Source organism: Aotus nancymaae, unplaced genomic scaffold (genome assembly GCF_030222135.1).
Source record: "Aotus nancymaae isolate 86718 unplaced genomic scaffold, 86718_ANA_hifiasm-v0.15.2.pri h1tg000049l, whole genome shotgun sequence".
NCBI lineage: Eukaryota > Metazoa > Chordata > Mammalia > Primates > Aotidae > Aotus > Aotus nancymaae.
In genome coordinates this window covers 17,872,321-17,887,796 of record NW_026988463.1, presented here as the reverse complement: position 1 = coordinate 17,887,796, position 15,476 = coordinate 17,872,321, and the positions used below count along the sequence as shown (strand labels likewise).

The following is a 15,476-nucleotide window of genomic DNA, read 5'->3' as shown; positions in this document are numbered from 1 at the left end:
TTCCTATGTTTTGTGTGTGGCTGGTTTTATTTTGTTTGTTTGTTTGATAGAGAGAGAGAATCTTACTTTGTCATCCAGGCTGGAGTGCAGTGGTAGGATCTCAGCTCACTGCAACCTCTGCCTCCCAGCTTCAAGCGATTCTTCCATCTCAGCGCCCCAGTAGCTGGTATTACAAGTGTGCACCACCACCCCAAGCCAATTTTTGTAATTTTAGTAGAGACGGGGTCCTGCTCTGTTGTCCTGGCTGGTCTCGAACTCCTGGGCTCAAGTGAACCGCCCACCTTGGCCTCCCAAAGTGCTAGGATTACAGGTGTGAGCCATAACACAAGACCTGTGGCTGTTTTCTTACCATAGTGATAGATGGGGAGTTGCTGCATTGCACAGAGATGCTATATGGCATGCAAAGCCTTTACTGACTTTTCTTCACAGTAAAGTGTTTTCCCCAGGTTTAGTGTACTAGATCCCTTTTAAATTTAAATCTGTAATTTTAATTTAAAAATGTCTAAATATCCCTATTTTGAAGGATAACTCTGTATGCTTCTGTGTATCTTGGAGAAGTCATAAACTTACTTTGTTTTGTACATGATCAGATGTGGGCGCTATCTCCAACTGTCTTTGCACTTCTGAGTAAGAATCTGATGATTGTGCACAGTGACCTGGCTGTTCACTTCCCTGCCATTCAGTATGCTGTGCTCTACACATTGTATTCTCATTGTACCAGGTACTGTATTTATGAATTTTTCTTAAGAAAATAACCCCACAAAACATTTTATTTTTTAATGTATAGATTTTTAAAATGTATGTTGATTTTAACTTTGGACTTGCTTTCTTTGTTTGATTAAAGATGAAAAGATAATCTATACTTTGTCTTTCAGGCATGATCACTTTATCTCTAGTAGCCTCAGTTCTTCTTCTCCTTTGTTTGATGGAGCTGTGATTAGCACTGTAACTACGGCTACAAAGAAACATTTCTCAATTATATTAAATCTTGTGGGAATATTACTTAAGAAAGATAACCTTAATCAGGACACGAGGTAACAGATCTATTTTTTAGTATTAACTGTTCCTAACTTTATTTATTTGCCTTTATAATTTGAGAATAAGAAATGTGGATTACAAGAAATAATAAAATAAAGGTGGATGTAAGAGGTGAGGTAGAGGCAGCTCGTTCGTTGTCGAACACCTTATAATTTGGTTTTATTATTTAATCTAGGCTTTCTTATTTTTTCTGAAAAGAAATACATGAAAAATAATCCCCCATCTCCAATGTTTCATAGAAGACTATATATAGATTTTTAATATTCTTTGCTTTTTTTTTGAGATAGAGTTTTGCTCTAGTCACTCAGGCTGGAGTGCAGTGGCACGATCTCAGATCACTGCAACCTCTGCCTCCGAAGTTCAAGCAATTCTTCTGCCTCAACCTTCTGAGTAGCTGGGATTATAGGTGCCCGACACTATACCCAGCTACTTTTTGTATTTTTAGTAGAGATGGGGTTTCACCATGTTGGCCAGGCTGGTCTTGAACTCCTGACCTCAGTGATCCACCTGCGTCAGCCTCCCAAAGTGCTGGGATTACAGGCATGAGCTGCTGCACCCAGCCTCTTTGCTAGTATGCCACTTTAGGAGGTTTTCTTAAAAGGCACACAACCATTTTGACAGTAATTTCTATCGTTTCATTTTGTGTTTTTGTTTTTTATTGCTTGAGGTGTTTGAAAAATCAAAAGAAAACCAGTGTAAGAAGACTAGCTTTTTCAGGATTTTTTTTTTAATGTAAAATCTGTTGTGTATTTTGTGTTTCAGGAAACTGTTAATGACTTGGGCTTTGGAAGTAGCTGTTTTAATGAAGAAGTCCGAAACATATGCACCTTTATTCTCTCTTCCGTCTTTCCATAAATTTTGCAAAGGCCTTTTAGCCAACAGTAAGACTCTGTTTTTAAAAACTTTTGTTTATCAACCCTTAAAAGGGTCTTTGGTAATGGGAGATGGTCATCAATCAGATTCTTTACTTGACGTGAAGATGTATAATCCCTATTTTAATGAGAGATAATCTTTTGTTCTTTTCATTCTTAGTATTAGAAAAATGTTTCTGAAGTGACTGTCACATTTTTACGCTTATGTGAATATTTATAGCTTGCATATACTTTTACATTTTCTCTCAGTAAAAGGTTTGTGTGATGCCCAGTCACTTAACATTATGTGGGTCATTTTCCCAATGTGACAGTGAGTGAGGATGCCAGATAAGAACAGTGCCTAGTCTATATAGTAGGCACTCACTCTTTGTTCAGTGAATGGATTCAGATAATTATGACAAACTGGGATATAATTTCTTTTGGCCAGCTGAAAGTAACTGTCTTTTAATGTTTAATAGCTCTCGTTGAAGATGTGAATATCTGTCTGCAGGCATGCAGCAGTCTACATGCTCTGTCCTCTTCTTTGCCAGATGATCTTTTACAGAGGTATGGAATTAAGATCATGTCTTTTAACACTGACCCTAATGATCTGGAAATGTTAACACACCTGCTTTGTCTATTTCATTCTTTTATAGATGTGTTGATGTTTGCCGCGTTCAACTAGTGCACAGTGGAACTCGTATTCGACAAGCATTTGGAAAACTGTTGAAGTCAATTCCTTTAGATGTTGTCCTAAGGTATAACAATTGTTTTGGAGCAAAGACATTCTGTTATATTTACAGCCTATTAGTGGTCTACTTTAGAAAAGGATAAATCGCCTATTAGAGCATTAATGACCTATCTTTTATGACCTTGCTTGTCAGTGATTGAAGTGATGTCAAAGAATCAAATTTTGAGGTCTGCAAGAAAATGAGAACTTTTTAATGGGCTTTATAGGCTCACAATAATTAGTATAGAATAACTCATAGTGCCAAAATGTGTCTCTTAGTATGTCGGATATTTGAAAAACTAAACAAACAGTAATCTTTTATTGTTTTTGATCAAGTTGATTTGGGAGCTTTAAGAGCCTAAAATTGTTACTTTTGTAATACATAAGCATGATGATTAGGTTTTTATGTTCACATGTTAGATATACCTCCCTCAAATCCTCTTATGATGTCGGCACATTACCCATCTGACGTGAATTAAAAAAGAATCTAAAGTTGTAATCGCATCTCTATCCATTTTAAAGTCTCAATTTTACCATATTTTTACCTCCAGTGAGTTAATAAGTAAATAACCCACTTACAGTATGTGCTAACTATTTAAGCTAAAACATTTTGCATAACCACAACTTTATCTTCTCTCTACAGCAATAACAATCACACAGAAATTCAAGAAATTTCTTTAGCATTAAGAAGTCACATGAGTAAAGCACCAAGTAACACATTCCACCCCCAAGATTTCTCTGATGTTATTAGTTTTATTTTGTATGGGAACTCTCATAGAACAGGGTAAGGCTTTTTTTTTTTTACTATTTTATCAGGGAAACATAATTTTAAGATTCCTGTGACTTTACATATAGTTTTGAAGACAAAATATGTCTGGGGTGGCAGAGTATTAAGTAACATTCTTCTCAAATGGGTTATTTTAGTTTTCATCAATAGGAAAATTGTTTTGAAGATAGCATCTGTAGAAAGAAAAATGGCTTTGAAATTGAGTAATGAAATGTGGTTAATAGTTAACTGATGTGGTGTCATTAACACTTTGGGGAATGGGGTGGGGGTGGAGATATTCTAGAGATGCACTGAATTTCATTCCTGATTGTCATGAGCCATTTACCCTAATCATCCTTCCACATTGTACCTTATCCTGTGAACTGCAAAAGACCTCAAAATGAGAGGTGGAGATACATACTTCTCAATTTCATAGGTTTTGCCTTTTTGGTGTAGGGAAAATTACAGTCCCTTATTCCCATTTCCCTTGCAATTTTTTTTAAATTAAAATAAAGTTGTCATTGTCTGTTAAATATGAAACTACTTTTCCCAGGAAGGACAATTGGTTGGAAAGACTGTTCTATAGCTGCCAGAGACTGGATAAGCGTGACCAGTCAACAATTCCACGCAATCTCCTGAAGACAGATGCTGTCCTTTGGCAGTGGGCCATATGGGAAGCTGCACAATTCACTGTTCTTTCTAAGCTGAGAACCCCACTGGGCAGAGCTCAAGACACCTTCCAGACAATTGAAGGTAACTCACTCAAACCTTGTGATGTGAATACTTTCAAAGCCTTATTAAGAAATAATGGATTTTAAATCTTTGTTAAAGGTTTGAGAATTTATTATTATTATTTTTTTTTTAAAAAGTAACTTTCAGGTATGTTTGTTAGAATAAGCTTTCATTGAATAATTGCATTGGAAATATGTTTTTTTTTTTTTCCTAAAACTTATGGGAGTTATGTGGAGAAAATATATTTTTTTTCTCCCAAAGATAAAAGATTTTTCATGTTGGGATTTTTTATTTTTAAATGATGGATAGGCAGAGGATACTTGATAAATGTGGATTTGTCATAAAAATTCACATTTATTCTAGAAACTTTAAAGATTTTTAAAAATTCATAATGTTGTCTTTGCTTTCAGGTATCATTCGAAGTCTCGCAGCTCATACATTAAACCCTGATCAAGATGTTAGTCAGTGGACAACTGCAGACAATGATGAAGGGCATGGTAACAACCAGCTTAGACTTATTCTTCTTCTGCAGTATCTGGAAAATCTGGAGAAATTAATGTATAATGCATACGAGGGATGTGCTAATGCATTAACATCACCTCCCAAGGTTGGTGTCCTTAAGATAGTGTTGTTTTGTAGCAGTTTAATGGTAACAACTGGCAGTACGTGCAGAGCTGAAATCACAGTAGACTTGTGTATTTGGTTTATATATAGGTGAGATAACCATATGTATAAATTGAACCAATCCTGAGCTTTTCCTTCTCTTATTGTAAAGGTCATTAGAACATTTTTCTATACCAATCGCCAAACTTGTCAGGACTGGCTAACGCGGATTCGACTCTCCATCATGAGAGTAGGCTTATTGGCAGGCCAGCCTGCAGTGACAGTAAGACACGGCTTTGACTTGCTTACAGAGATGAAAGCAACCAACCTATCTCAGGTGAAGTGGTGTGTTTGGAATTCATTTTAAGTCAGTAATTAGAAAAACATGGTTTAATTCCTTTGATGTGATTTAATCTATGGATAAAATAAGTTAAAACTTAGATTTATTTTCAAAACTTTTGATCCTGTATTTTGTAAAAGCAACAACTGTCAAAGTTACCTATTTTATTCATGTTAAAACAATGATAGAATGTTAAAACAGTGTTCATGTTTTTGTTCATGTTAAAACAGTGTTCATGTTAGAACATGTTAAAACTCTATTATGTTTAAAGGTTAGAACTTTAAAGGTAATTCTAAAAATTTGTTTATGGGAGAAATCTTTTTTTTTTTTTTAATTTGGAGACAGAATTTTACTCTTATCGCCCAGTCTGTAGTGCAGTTGTGTGATCTCAGCTCACTGCAACCTCTGCCTCCCAGGTTCAAGTGATTCTCTTGCCTCAGTTCCTGGGATTACAGGCACCCACCACCATACCTGGCTACTTTTTGTATTTTTAGCAGACATAGGGTTTCACCATGTTGGCCAGGCTGGTCTTGAACCCCTGACCTCAAGTGATCCTCCCACCTCTGCCTCCCAAAATGCTGGGATTATTGGCATGAGCCACCACATTGGCCAGGAGGAATCGTTTTTATAATGTATGGGAAATACTTGATTAATTTCTGGCTCAGAAGTGGGCTCACAGTAAATAACTGGAATCCAAAATCAACAAATGTTTAGCAATTCAGGTAATGGTTAATCAATGTTCAAACACATGGAGTTAAACATTCTTTAATTCATGTTTGTTTATATTTAATTTTTGCTTTCTTTTTACTCCATTGTTATTTCTACAGAGGCCACAGGTTAAATGTTTGGGTAACTTTGGGGTGGGGGTCCAACATCCACGTGTTGCTAAGGTTCTGTTAGTCATCCTTTGTGGCTATTCCATATGTAACATTTTAAAGAATTCTGAGCTAAATAATGTTAAAATTGTGAAAATAATTGTTAAACTTTCAGTAGGCATAGACTGATCAGTTGTAAATTTAGTAGGGATTTATGTTTTAATGGTATTGGGGTCTGTGACTAATTTTTCTGAATGCCATTTTCAGGGGAATGAATTGGAAGTAACCATTATGATGGTGGTAGAAGCACTGTGTGAACTTCATTGTCCTGAAGCCATACAGGGAATTGCTGTCTGGTCATCATCTATTGTTGGAAAAAATCTTCTGTGGATTAACTCAGTAGCTCAACAGGCTGAAGGGAGGTAGGTTGGAAGAAAGGAAATGGGTGATAGTATTACTTAATGTTTAAATCCTTTGTTTTACTCACTGACATTGTAGCTAAATGTTACAACAGCTTTGTTCGATTTCACCAATTGAAGCTTGCTATAAATCACTTCACCAGGAGGCATCTTTGATTTGTTCTTTAGTTAGCAACAATACTTGAGTGCCTTTCTTAAGAATTAGTGGGAAATTACACTGTAAAAAAAGACCTGTCACTTGTTTTATAAATGCTTTTGAACTTGATCCCTACTTGAGCCCCTTCCCCCTCAGGGTCTGATACAAGTTACCCTTTATTGTCAGAGTATTTGCTCATTAGTCCTGTGAACCCTACATTCAGACTCATCTACTTGTTCCAGGTGAAGGAGCTTGTACCATAATAGTCTGTGTCTATTTATGTTAGTTTAATGAAATTTTGCAAATTTAGGAAAATAAAAAGAACTGCTCATACTTTCATATCGTTGTGGTGACTTCTGGTATGTGTGCTTTTGTAGTTCCACAATTCCATATCCAAAGGCTTTTGTAGTTCTTTTTTCTTTTTGAGACAGAGTCTCGCTCTGTCACAATGGCTTGATCTCAGCTCACTGCAACCTCCGCCTCCCAGGTTCAAGCGATTCTCCTGTCTAAGCCTCCTGGGATTACAGGTGCCTGCCATGGCACCTGGCTAATTTTTGCATTTTTTGCAGAGATGAGGTTTCACCATCTTGGCCAGGCTAGTCTCGTACTCCTGACCTCGTGAGCTACCACGCCCAGCTCTTTTTTCTTTCATGTAGTTTTCTCCACTCTTCATCAAAACAGCAGTGTACATAGGCGTATGGTTTTATGATCTGGTTTTCCCACTCAATATTTTTTTAAAAATTTGCCATGATAAGTATTCTACAATATTATTTTTAATGAAGATTTGTATTTATGAGTGTAGCATAATTTAGTATTTCTTACTGTTGGACATTAAAGTTGTTTCTGATATTTTTTTACCAGGTTAATGCACTTAAAATCTTTGCTTATATTTCTGATTACTTTCTTGGAATCCATTCTTACAAACTGATTTACTATAAGAAAGGCTGCCTAACCATAAGTCTTAGATATATTCTATTGCTAAGTTACTCTGCAGAAAAGATGGCTGCAGTTAATACCCTTAATAATAGAGTACCCCCTTCCCTTCACCTTAGTGAATACTGAGAGTTACTGAGAAACAAGAATGCTGTCACCACCATCAGTGAAAACAGTTTTTATAAATTACATTTCTATATTTATTAATGACTAATAGTAGAACTTGCACCATGTGTTGACCATTTGTGATTTTTTTAAAACATGGATCATGTCTTCATGGCCTCACAATATTTCCTGTGTTAATCTATGAAATTTTATTTAATGCTAAGATTGTTGATGCTATCTAATTTCTTGATTTATAATTTGTTTTTAATGTTAATGTTGTGTTTAAACATTATGCGTATAGATCTCTTACTTGTGCATCTTTTCTTGCATTTATCCTTCTGCAAAGTCTTTCCACACATTGACCTCAGTTACTTACCAGTATTGTCCATTAGTTCTTTTATACTGTCTTACTTTTTTAAAAAAACATTTAACCACCTTTAAATTTAGTTTCATAGTTGTGAGGAAGACATCAAACCTCCCTTCGCCATAGTCAACTTACTGTTTTAACTCAGTTTATTCTTGCACCATTTTTGTGGGGGTTGGGGAGAGAAATGAGATATGTGTGTTTAAAGAAAGACTACTTTGGGGCCGGGTTGGGTGGCTCACACTTGAAATCCCAGTACTTGGGGAGACCAAGGTGGACAGATTGCTTGAGCCCAGGAATTTGAGACCACCCTGGCCAACATAGCTAAACCTTGTTTTTGCCAGATGTGGTGGTGGGTGCCTGTAGTCCCAGCTACTTAGGAGGCTGAGGTTGGAGGATTGCTTGAACCTGGGAGGGCAAGGTTGCAGTGAGCGGTGATCATGCCACTGCCCTCCAGCCTGGGTGACAGTGAGACTTTGTCTCAAAAAATAAGTAAATAAGTAAATAAGACTGCTTCAATTTGCTTTTCAGGTTTGAAAAGGCCTCTGTGGAGTACCAGGATCACCTGTGTGCCATGACAGGTGTTGATTGCTGCATCTCCAGCTTTGACAAATCTGTGCTCACCTTAGCCAATGCTGGGCGTAACAGTGCCAGCCCGAAACATTCTCTGAACGGTAAGCATTCAGTATTTTTAAATAAAGCAAAAGTTGTAGTAAGATATTTTGCACTGATAATCTTGTTTTGTGGTTTTAGGTTTCTATGCTGTTTGAAATATTTCTAATTGATCTGAATCTCTCTTTTTATTTTATAAAATATTTTCAGGTGAATCCAGGAAAACTGTGCTGTCCAAACCAACCGAATCTTCCCCTGAGGTTATAAATTATTTAGGAAATAAAGCATGTGAGTGCTACATCTCAATTGCTGATTGGGCTGCTGTGCAGGAATGGCAGAATGCTATCCATGACTTGAAAAAGAGTACCAGTAGCACTTCCCTCAACCTGAAAGCTGACTTCAACTATATAAAGTAAGGCTTTGTTTTTCCAATTATAAAACAAAATTTCCTGTAACTATGATGTCCTTCTCTATGGCAAAAAATATAAAGTTGGTCGTATGTAGTAATACAAAATGGTTATATTTCTAATTGACTGCCATTATGAAAATAGCAACAGGAAACTGACACCAGAGATGAGGAAGGTGTTTGCATAATGGGGAACAGACTGCTGAGATAGCCATTTGGTATTAATTCTCAGAACCTGTCATTCTAAAACTTTACTATAATTTGAAGGTTATGCCAGAATGAATATAAAGAAAAATTTGTACTGCTTTAAAAAGAATCACATTTGGTGGCTTTGTTTCTAAATTAGGTCTGAATATATAAAAAACATTTATTCTAATAAGGAGTTTGTGAACGTCTGTAAATTAAACTTTATTCTCATTCCTCTGTGCTTTTGTTAATTCTGTAATTCAAAACTGAGCATTCTATTGCAGACACTTGGCTGGGAAAATAAAGGTCATTAGACTTTGTCTGATACTCTTGCCTTCTACTGCTAAATGGGTTAATGTGTAATTGCTTCATTGAGCGAGTACTACATTCCAGGCAGCACATGAAACAGACACAAATTCCAACCTTTTAAAGCAAAGATTAGACAAAGAACATTGATAGAAGGATTAATTGGACCTCACTTACCTTTTTTATGCCATAACACCTACCTTTTTTATGCCATAAGGAAAGCAGTTAGGTAAAGTTGACTTTGTTGGGAGGGAAGACACAAGGTCAAGGCATGCCCATCAGGATGCCCTTTGGGCCCATACCTGATATGAGAATGATGGGCTTGGAGTGTTCTGGAAATAGCTGGGAGGTCTGTGTGGTTAGGAGCACCTTGAATAGTAGGGTATAAAGGCAGAGAAGTACCTAGGAACTGAGAAAAGAACTTTGGCTGTTACTCTAGTAAGATCGAAAATTTAAGTGGAATTTGAGCAGAGATGTGTTGTGATCTGACTTGGTGGTTCATTCTGCTATGGTGAAGAGACTGGAATTGGAGGTACGGTGAAGAAACAGGTGGGGGCAAATGTGGTCGCATGGAGACCATTGATTTGTGGGGGCAATGGTAAAGGGAGAAGAAACAATGCTATTAATTGGAGTACGAGCACACAGAGAACAAGAAGTCATGTTTAAGATTTCTAATGAAATGTGCAGATGAGATTGTTGGGTAAGCTGTTAAGAATCTGATTTGGAACTAAGAATAAAGTCTAAGCTTGAGAGATTTCCAGATGATTAGCACACAGAAAAGTCCCTCTTTCCTTTTCAGTCTCTATACTCTAGAGCCTTGTAAGCCACCAAACCAGATATAAGCCTCTGGAGAATAGTGAGTGAAGAGGAAGGAAGCCTTGGGTCAGAATCCTAGTTTAGCATTTTTGTGAAAGAATAGGAGGGAAAGCCATTGAAAAAAAACACAGGGACATTGAGGAGGGAAGTGTCCTAGATATAGGACATCCAGATGGGAGTAGTCAGCCTTATCAGATGCTCTAGGGATTATAAGGAAAAAGAGTTTTATAGAGAGACAAAAGAAGTTAGATTGAATAATATTGAGTGGTAGAGAAATTTGAAAATGAAAAGCTTGAGGTAAGTTATTTGGTCAGCGAGTTTTTCTTGAAGTCAAGGATAGGAAGCTGTTGCTGGAGGGAAGTAGATGTTTATTTTAGATGTTGGAGAGATTATGTTCTTTTGGCCAAGGGGAAGGAGCCACTAGAAAGCATAGGTTGAAGAAACAGAAAATTAACTGGACCTTACCTTTTCTGTGCCTCAAGGAAAGCAGTCAAAGATGCTATAGACAGATTTTGGGCGGGTGGTGTATGGTGGATTGGAGGTAAGAGTAGAGGAAATTAAAGCCCGTGTTATTTTTTGTTTTTCTGAGGACTCAGATGTTAGCTGAAAGCATGAGACATTGTAGAGCATAGCGGGGACTTGGGGAACTTGCCACTGGAGAAGACTCAGGAGCTTTTAATGGCAGAAATGATGAATATGTTGGCAGCAGTTCATCAGTGCCCAGTACTCAAGGCTCCCCCTGAGAAGCCAGTGAAAAGCCAGTGGTTGCACTGATCTAGGTAGAACCAGGCACAGGATAATTCAGGTGATGTGCCTTTCCAGCACTGGCTTCAGGCTGAGTTGTAAGGGAAGTGATGCAGCGAGAAGGACAAGCAAAGATGGAAAAGAGAGAGTGAGAAACAGTGTTTTCTTCCTCGCTGGAGAGCCCCTGAATGGAAATGGGGGCAGGGTGAGGGATCCGAAAGGAGCACCATAGAGCTGGGAAGATGGGGCCTGTCTTCCTGGCATTGTTGTTGCAGGACTGCAGGAAAGAATTTCAGAGGTGTCATTATTTTTTATCTTTAAGAAGATGAAAGAGAAGAATTTTTTGAAAAAAGAAGTAGGTGAAAAAGGGAGAGAGGGAGAGATGCCAGTGGTGAAAGAAGCCAGGACTGAGATACAAGATTGTGATGCTAGGAGAACTACAAGGGCTCTTGCTGTAGGTGAGGAGTGAGACCGTGCAGGGAGCTCACTGGCAACTTGGAGAGAACTGGGAGTTAAAGTTGCCCTGCAGAGGTCTACTGTTACTGTGTTAGGCTCTGAAGAGAACAGGCTGCAACACACGAAAACAGGAAGGAGACACTGAATGTCTGTAGCTGTGACTTTCTGGTTCGCTACTCCAGTTTGAGTGGTAATTAAGATGGTAGTCACACCTTCAACATAAAAACCAAAACCAAAATGGTGGTATCCTTGTGGAAGGAATTTTGTCAGAAAAATGCTGTATGTTTTCTTTCTAGAATTTTCATTATTATTGTTTTTTAAATAGTTCCACAGGCTGCATTAGGAATACAAGCTAACTGATATTTTAATTACAGATCATTAAGCAGTTTTGAGTCTGGAGAATTTGTTGAATGTACCGAGCAGTTAGAATTGTTACCAGGAGAAAATATCAATCTACTTGCTGGAGGCTCAAAAGAAAAAATAGGTATTTGAGAAAATAATTTTAAAATTATTTTAATGGACAAGTTGCTTAAAATGTTTGGCTTAGTATATTTTACTGGAAAATCTGGAAGTTATTTTACATTTTTGGGGCAGAATCCCATGTGGAGCAATACATAGAGGTCTGCCCTATTTATGTTTGATTTGGCAAATGAAAAGCAGTTAAAATTAAGTGAAAACAATGGCTACATTAATACTTTGAGATTTATCTAGCCATTTTGTTTGACAAAGGACAAAGTAGTATTTCAGCTAAATATTTTTCTTGATTTTCATCTTGATATGGCTTATTAAGTTCTTTATCACAAATGGAACACTTTGTAGAATGTTATTTAAAAGTTTAGTGAATATTCTGGATTGAGCAAGATTTGCTAATGTAGGTCTAGATTTGCTCCCTTAAATAGTAGGTTGACTTACTGATTTTTGAGTCTTTGAAGGCAACTGCTTTTTAGGGGTCTGAGATACAGTAATTTTGTATGAAGTAATGATTTTTATGTAGCTCTCAGTAATGCTTATAGTGTTTAGCTGTCTTAAATATTAAAGGAGATAATGATTGGTGATTATTTTTTACTACTGCCAGATATAAATCAAAATTGTATAATAAATCATGTTAACTTAATGACATCTTATTTAACTTCTGTAGACATGAAAAAACTGCTTCCTAATATGTTAAGTCCAGATCCAAGGGAACTTCAGAAATCCATTGAAGTTCAATTGTTGAGAAGTTCTGTTTGTTTGGCGACTGCTTTAAACCCTATAGAACAAGATCAGAAGTGGCAGTCTCTAACAGAGTAAGTTTAATCTTGAGGAGGTAAATGTACATTGTATATATCGTATGATAAACATACATGGGGTGAAGAGGGCTGGAAGGAGAGTTACTAGATTACTAAATACTAGTGCTAATAGCTTCATTTTAGTTGTAGAAGTCATGTGACATATGAATGCTCCCTGCCAACATAAACTGAGGTTTAAATGAAATAAAATGTAAAAAATTCTCGAAAGCAAATGTCTCGACTTGGTAATAGCATTTTATTGTAGAGTAGGCTGCTCCTCTTCCCCCTAACTTTGGATGCACCAGTTTGATAGCATCTTATCAATTGCTTTATTCCTTCAATGGCTGTAAGTTGGCAATTTTCATTAATTAATTGACAGCAAACATTTTGTTTCAGAAATGTGGTAAAGTACTTGAAGCAAACATCCCGCATCGCTATTGGACCTCTGAGACTTTCTACTTTAACAGTTTCACAGTCTTTGCCTGTTCTAAGTACCTTGCAGCTATATTGCTCATCTGCTTTGGAGAACACAGTTTCTAACAGACTTTCAACAGAGGTCTGTATATTTTTACAAGCATATTCTTATGACTATTAATGGCCACTATTGTAGAACAAAGACCTTATTTTTTGAGTTTTTCAAAATAGGATTTTTAGTTGGACAAGCTAGTAAATCCAGAAATCTAACATGTTGTTTTCAGACAGACTTTCATTTGAAAGGTACGTGGGGCAGATGGAAGGACCTGAGATAATCTCAAGAATGGCAAATTGCTTAATTTTTCTCTTCTATTTTTGGGGTGGAAGGTGGTGTGTGTAAAGACAGTTCCTTTAGGCAGATTATGTAAATTTTAGATTTGCTGCAAACAAAGATCTTTCCTCCTCATTCCAAATAGGGTAAAATTCAGAGATGGGGGCCTCCAAAGGAATGATGATCTTTGAGAACCTCATTATAAAGCTTTAGTTGTAATGTTTTTCTGCACTTTAGCAGTCTGCTTTATAGTAAATGTGCTGTGATTTTTTTTTTTTGTAGTGTGCTTTATTAAGTATATTGATAAATTAGACTTAATATTCTGAAGAAAATTTCTCTTCAAAGCAAAAGGTTTTCTCTTACTGTGTGCTTGCCTCTTGTGAGTAGAAGATAAGTGATGTAAGGGTATAGTGTAATAGATAAAACTGTAATCAATCTGAAGTAGCCAAACTATGTTGCAGTCTTAGACTTAAGACTTGCTGTGTATCTGCAAATACGTCAAGAGCCTGTTTTACATTAAGTAATCTTGGTTTTTTCCTGTCAGGACTGTCTTATTCCGCTCTTCAGTGAAGCTTTACGTTCATGTAAACAGCATGATGTGAGGCCATGGATGCAGGCATTAAGGTATACTATGTACCAGAATCAGTTGTTGGAGAAAATTAAAGGTAAATGGTTTTTTTTTTCTTAAGAGAAAATGAAAGATTTAAAAAAAATTTCCTTTATTGAGGTATATATTACACATTCTAAGTGTATGGTTTGATGTGTTCTAACATGTCTTCACTTGTATGACCACTGATACAATCAAGATACAGAACACCATCTTACCCCCAAAGGTTCCTCATTTGACCCTTCTGTCACTATAGATTAGACTTGTCTTTACTAAAATTTGGTGTACATGAAATCCTAACAACGTATTCTCTTGTGCTTGGCTTCTCTTGCTTAGCATGGTGTTTTTAAGGTTCACCTGTGTTGCATGTATCAGGAATACAGTTCTTTTTATTATTGAGTAGTGTTCTATTGTATGTATATCCCACAGTTTATTTCTCCCTTCATCCTTTGATAGATTTTGGGTTTTTTTTTCATATTGGGCTGTTAAGTATAAAGCTGATCTCAACATCACGTGCAAGTCTTTAAGTGGACGTTTATTTGTCTTTCTCTTGAGTGAATGCCTGTGAGTAAAATTGTTGGGTCACATGGCTTAACTTTCAAAAAAGTTTAATCTCTGGAGTGAGTATGTAGTGGTATCTCATAGTTTTATTTACATTTTCCTGATGATTAATAATGATGAGTATATTTTCATTTGCATAGCGAGTATTGTATATTTTAGTTTTCAAATGTTTGTTCAAATTCTTCACCTATTTTTAATGAAGACATAAGACTTGTTTTTGTGTTCTGAACGTAAGTTCTTTGTCACATAAAATATACTGTGAATGTTGAGTTTTATATACTCAAAATGAATGGCTAGAGAATTACTATTTGTATAAATATTTATATGTCAAAGGGATGCTAACCATTTATTGCTGTAAAACAGAAAAGTTGTCAGAATGCTGTGGAGTTTTAGTTGAAAATGTGATAGCTGGTGTTGCTGAGTAAATTTGAGTGTTAAATGTCACATAAGCTAACAGCTAAGATAGGGACTTGTACTGCATGGTGGTTACTTGCAGCTGTGACTCAATTGGTTTCTCACTGCCAAACATACCCAGGGTTGGATCATTGGCCTGATGTTTGCCAGTTGAGGAATCTTAGGGCCAATCATTGAATTTCTGGACTGCTTTCTTTTTTAGTTTTATGGGGATTACCCCACTTGTAGGGATTATATGAGATTAAGAGATGAGACAAGGTATATAGAAGTCCTGGGACAGAATGTGTTGTATAATATGGCTTCACAAGTACCCTCATCTTTTTTCCAGTCTTTTTTGTTTGTTTGTTTGTTTGTTTGTTTGTTTGTTTTGGGACAGAGTCTCAGTCTGTTGCCCACGCTGGAGTGCAGTGGCATGATGTTGGCTCACTGCAGCCTCCACCTCCCGGGTTCAAGAGATTCTCATGCCTCAGCCTCTCTAGTAATAGGGATTACAGAGGTGAGCCACCATACTTAGCCAGTTCTT

General features: G+C 36.7%; 1 protein-coding gene and 1 non-coding gene across 4 annotated transcripts in view; both read left to right on the top strand.

Annotated features, from left to right (window-relative positions):
- The window catches only part of SMG1 (SMG1 nonsense mediated mRNA decay associated PI3K related kinase), a 113,228-nt gene that overhangs the window by 51,858 nt on the left and 45,894 nt on the right, over positions 1-15,476 (top strand). For all 3 annotated transcript variants that reach the window (XM_064362529.1, XM_012464649.2, XM_064362530.1), the window contains 16 exons: positions 591-721; positions 876-1,034; positions 1,801-1,919; positions 2,369-2,456; positions 2,546-2,647; positions 3,263-3,403; positions 3,939-4,138; positions 4,528-4,724; positions 4,893-5,057; positions 6,143-6,297; positions 8,364-8,506; positions 8,655-8,856; positions 11,733-11,842; positions 12,497-12,644; positions 13,023-13,182; positions 13,916-14,036. In XM_064362529.1, the coding sequence (XP_064218599.1) occupies positions 591-721; positions 876-1,034; positions 1,801-1,919; positions 2,369-2,456; positions 2,546-2,647; positions 3,263-3,403; positions 3,939-4,138; positions 4,528-4,724; positions 4,893-5,057; positions 6,143-6,297; positions 8,364-8,506; positions 8,655-8,856; positions 11,733-11,842; positions 12,497-12,644; positions 13,023-13,182; positions 13,916-14,036 (2,341 nt within the window). The remainder of the gene's footprint in view (positions 1-590; positions 722-875; positions 1,035-1,800; positions 1,920-2,368; positions 2,457-2,545; positions 2,648-3,262; positions 3,404-3,938; positions 4,139-4,527; positions 4,725-4,892; positions 5,058-6,142; positions 6,298-8,363; positions 8,507-8,654; positions 8,857-11,732; positions 11,843-12,496; positions 12,645-13,022; positions 13,183-13,915; positions 14,037-15,476) is intronic.
- On the top strand, positions 2,987-3,090 carry LOC135269160 (small nucleolar RNA U13). The gene has a single exon (XR_010337461.1). It is a non-coding gene; the product is annotated as a small nucleolar RNA U13 (small nucleolar RNA).